Below are 2,485 nucleotides of genomic sequence, written 5' to 3' on the forward strand. Positions count from 1 at the left end.
GGTAGTAGCGGCCGTGCCAGGCGACGACGTCAAAGGGCGTGTTGGCCCTGCTTGGCGACGAAGAGGCTGCCGTTGAACTTGGTGACGATGGTCCAGTCGGCCTTTTCGGTGCTGAAAGCTGTCGCGGGGCGCCTGGAAGTCGCGCGCGTTGGCGAGGCCGTTGGAGCCGATGGGACCGAGCTCGGGGAGCGTGAAGTGGCCCTGCATCAGTTCGAGGATGTATCCCCGGGCAGGGCCCTCGGGAAGCGTGACACGGTAGCGGATGCCGCGCGGGATGACGAGGATTTCCATCGGTCTCACAAGAAGGTTGCCCAGCTCCGTCTGCACGTCGAGGACGCCGTGCTGGAGGACGATGAGGATGTCGCTGTCGGACGAGTAAAAGGCTGTGTGGGCGTCCATATCGCAGCCGGCTGCGAAGATGGAGATGGAGATTCCCTGCTTCATGACGGGATCGCCAGCGCCACCAACGAGCTGCATGCCGGTGATCCAGTCGGCCTTTTCGTCAATGTCGAAGGGGTTCCATCGCAGCTGGTTGGGGATCTGGTGAACTTTGGTGTCAGCGGCGAGGCCCGAGCCGGCCTGGTTTTCCAGTGGCTCGAAGCTCGAGTGTGAAGCCGCTGGCAGGATGCGGTACAGCCATGACTGCAGGTTCTCGTGCCTTTGCGCGGTAAAGGCAGTGCCGGAGAGCTTTTCGGCGTAGAGGCCCAGAGGTGCCTTTTGGGGCGAGTTGGCACCGATAGGCAGGGCGCCCTCTACAGCTTCGGTCCTACGGTGCAGAGGAGTCAATTAGCATATGTCTCATTTGCTTCAGGGAAGCTAAGATGTAATGGCTTACTCATGACCTGACCCGAAGCCATTGAGGTATTGATATTTCTCCGGAGTGCTAAACTTAGTGACGGGCATCTTGACTCTGCCTCACTGTGGTATCAAAACTCGGTATTGTTGTCTGCAAAGATGCAGTGTCAAGCAAGAAGATGGGTATCAGATATTGGTGCCCGTCAAGGTCTGGATCTCAAGGTCTGGATCTCAAGGTCTTATCTAGGCGTTTCCGAGGGGCTTCCGGCACTGACTACCGTTCCGGAGCTGCCGTGGGTGCGGCGATCATCACAAGGTGAAGAAAGTCTATCATACGACGTCCGTCATATTGTACCGGGCAATTACTGATGCGACGCGCTACTCGGTGTTAGGAACGGCATATCGGCGGTCGATAGAACCAAGGGTTCTCCAAAACCACGCGATGCCAGACATGGACATGGCCATTGGGGACGCAACATGACCATGCCCCTGACGGCGCCAGAGTGTACCGCGGCGCAGCTCCGAGACTCAGCCCCTCCTCACCCCGCCTCCAGGCCTCGGGCACCTCCACTGCGATGCGACCCCGCGCCAGGTCCGAAATTCCGTGAAACTGCACTGAGGCGCCAACGCGGCTTCCAGCATGATTCCGAAGGGACAATGCCACGGCTGGTGGACTAGCTGCTGGGCAGATTGCATCATCCGATCGGTCTGATACTTTATCAGTTCCTTCTGTGTGACTTTTGGTCTATTTGCTATTTGATGTATGTTAAGCTGTGGACAGGACTGTGAATCATAGGGGAATATTCACATTGGAAGCTATCACGACGTCTCGTTCGCCAACATCTTATTTTCCATACCACAACACCCCTCCCTACAGCTCATCATGAAGTCCTGGCTCCCCATACCCGTGTCCTCGCATTTCTCGCTGAAGAATATCCCCTTTGGCATCATCTCCACGGCATCCAATGTACACCACCGACCAGCCGTCGCTGTCGGCGAGCATGTCCTCGATCTCTCCGCCTTCACATCTGGAGCCGGCTTCTCCAAGCTGGCGCCCGAGCTGCAGAGCAACACAGCGGTGTTCGCTCAGCCGACGCTGAACGCCTTTGCCGCCCTCGGCCGCCCGTACCACCGCGCCATCCGCCAGTACCTGCAAGACGTCTTCCGCGAGGACACGCCGTACCCGGAGCTCCTCCAGACCAACGACACGCTGCGGCAGACGGCGCTCGTGGCCCTCGCCGACGCGCAAACGCACCTGCCGCTGTCGATCGGCGACTACACCGACTTCTTCGCCGGGCGCAACCACGCCTTCAACGTGGGCACCCTCTTCCGCGGCCCCGCCAACGCGCTGCAGCCCAACTACAACCACCTGCCGGTGGCCTACCACGGGCGCGCCAGCTCGGTCGTCGTCTCGGGCACGCCGCTGCGCCGCCCCTGGGGCCAGGCGCTGCCGGCGCCGGGGGCCACGGCGCCCGTCTTCCGGCCCTGCGCGCGGCTCGACATTGAGCTGGAGATGGGCATGTTCGTCTGCCGCGGCAACGCGCTGGGCGCGCCCGTCGCCGTCGCCGACGCCGAGTACAGCATCTTTGGCTACGGGCACATGAACGACTGGAGCGAGCGCGACATTCAAAGTGGGAGTACGTGCCTCTGTACCGTTCTTATTTTTAGAACCTTGGTACCTTCTTTAGTG

General features: G+C 60.3%; 2 protein-coding genes across 2 annotated transcripts in view; one reads left to right on the plus strand and one right to left on the minus strand.

The window, feature by feature from the left end:
• The window catches only part of VDBG_09166 (homogentisate 1,2-dioxygenase), a gene marked incomplete at both ends in the record, with an annotated part of 1,438 nt that extends 535 nt beyond the window's left edge, over positions 1-903 (minus strand). The window contains 2 exons of the mRNA XM_003000625.1: positions 79-766; positions 836-903. Of these exons, the coding sequence (XP_003000671.1) occupies positions 79-766; positions 836-903 (756 nt within the window). The remainder of the gene's footprint in view (positions 1-78; positions 767-835) is intronic.
• A 369-nt stretch (positions 904-1,272) lies between these two features.
• The window catches only part of VDBG_09167 (fumarylacetoacetase), a gene marked incomplete at both ends in the record, with an annotated part of 1,904 nt that continues 691 nt past the window's right edge, over positions 1,273-2,485 (plus strand). Inside the window, 2 exons of the mRNA XM_003000626.1 lie at positions 1,273-1,464; positions 1,673-2,436. Of these exons, the coding sequence (XP_003000672.1) occupies positions 1,273-1,464; positions 1,673-2,436 (956 nt within the window). The remainder of the gene's footprint in view (positions 1,465-1,672; positions 2,437-2,485) is intronic.

This window comes from Verticillium alfalfae, genomic scaffold (assembly GCF_000150825.1).
Source record: "Verticillium alfalfae VaMs.102 supercont1.14 genomic scaffold, whole genome shotgun sequence".
Lineage (NCBI taxonomy): Eukaryota > Fungi > Ascomycota > Sordariomycetes > Glomerellales > Plectosphaerellaceae > Verticillium > Verticillium alfalfae.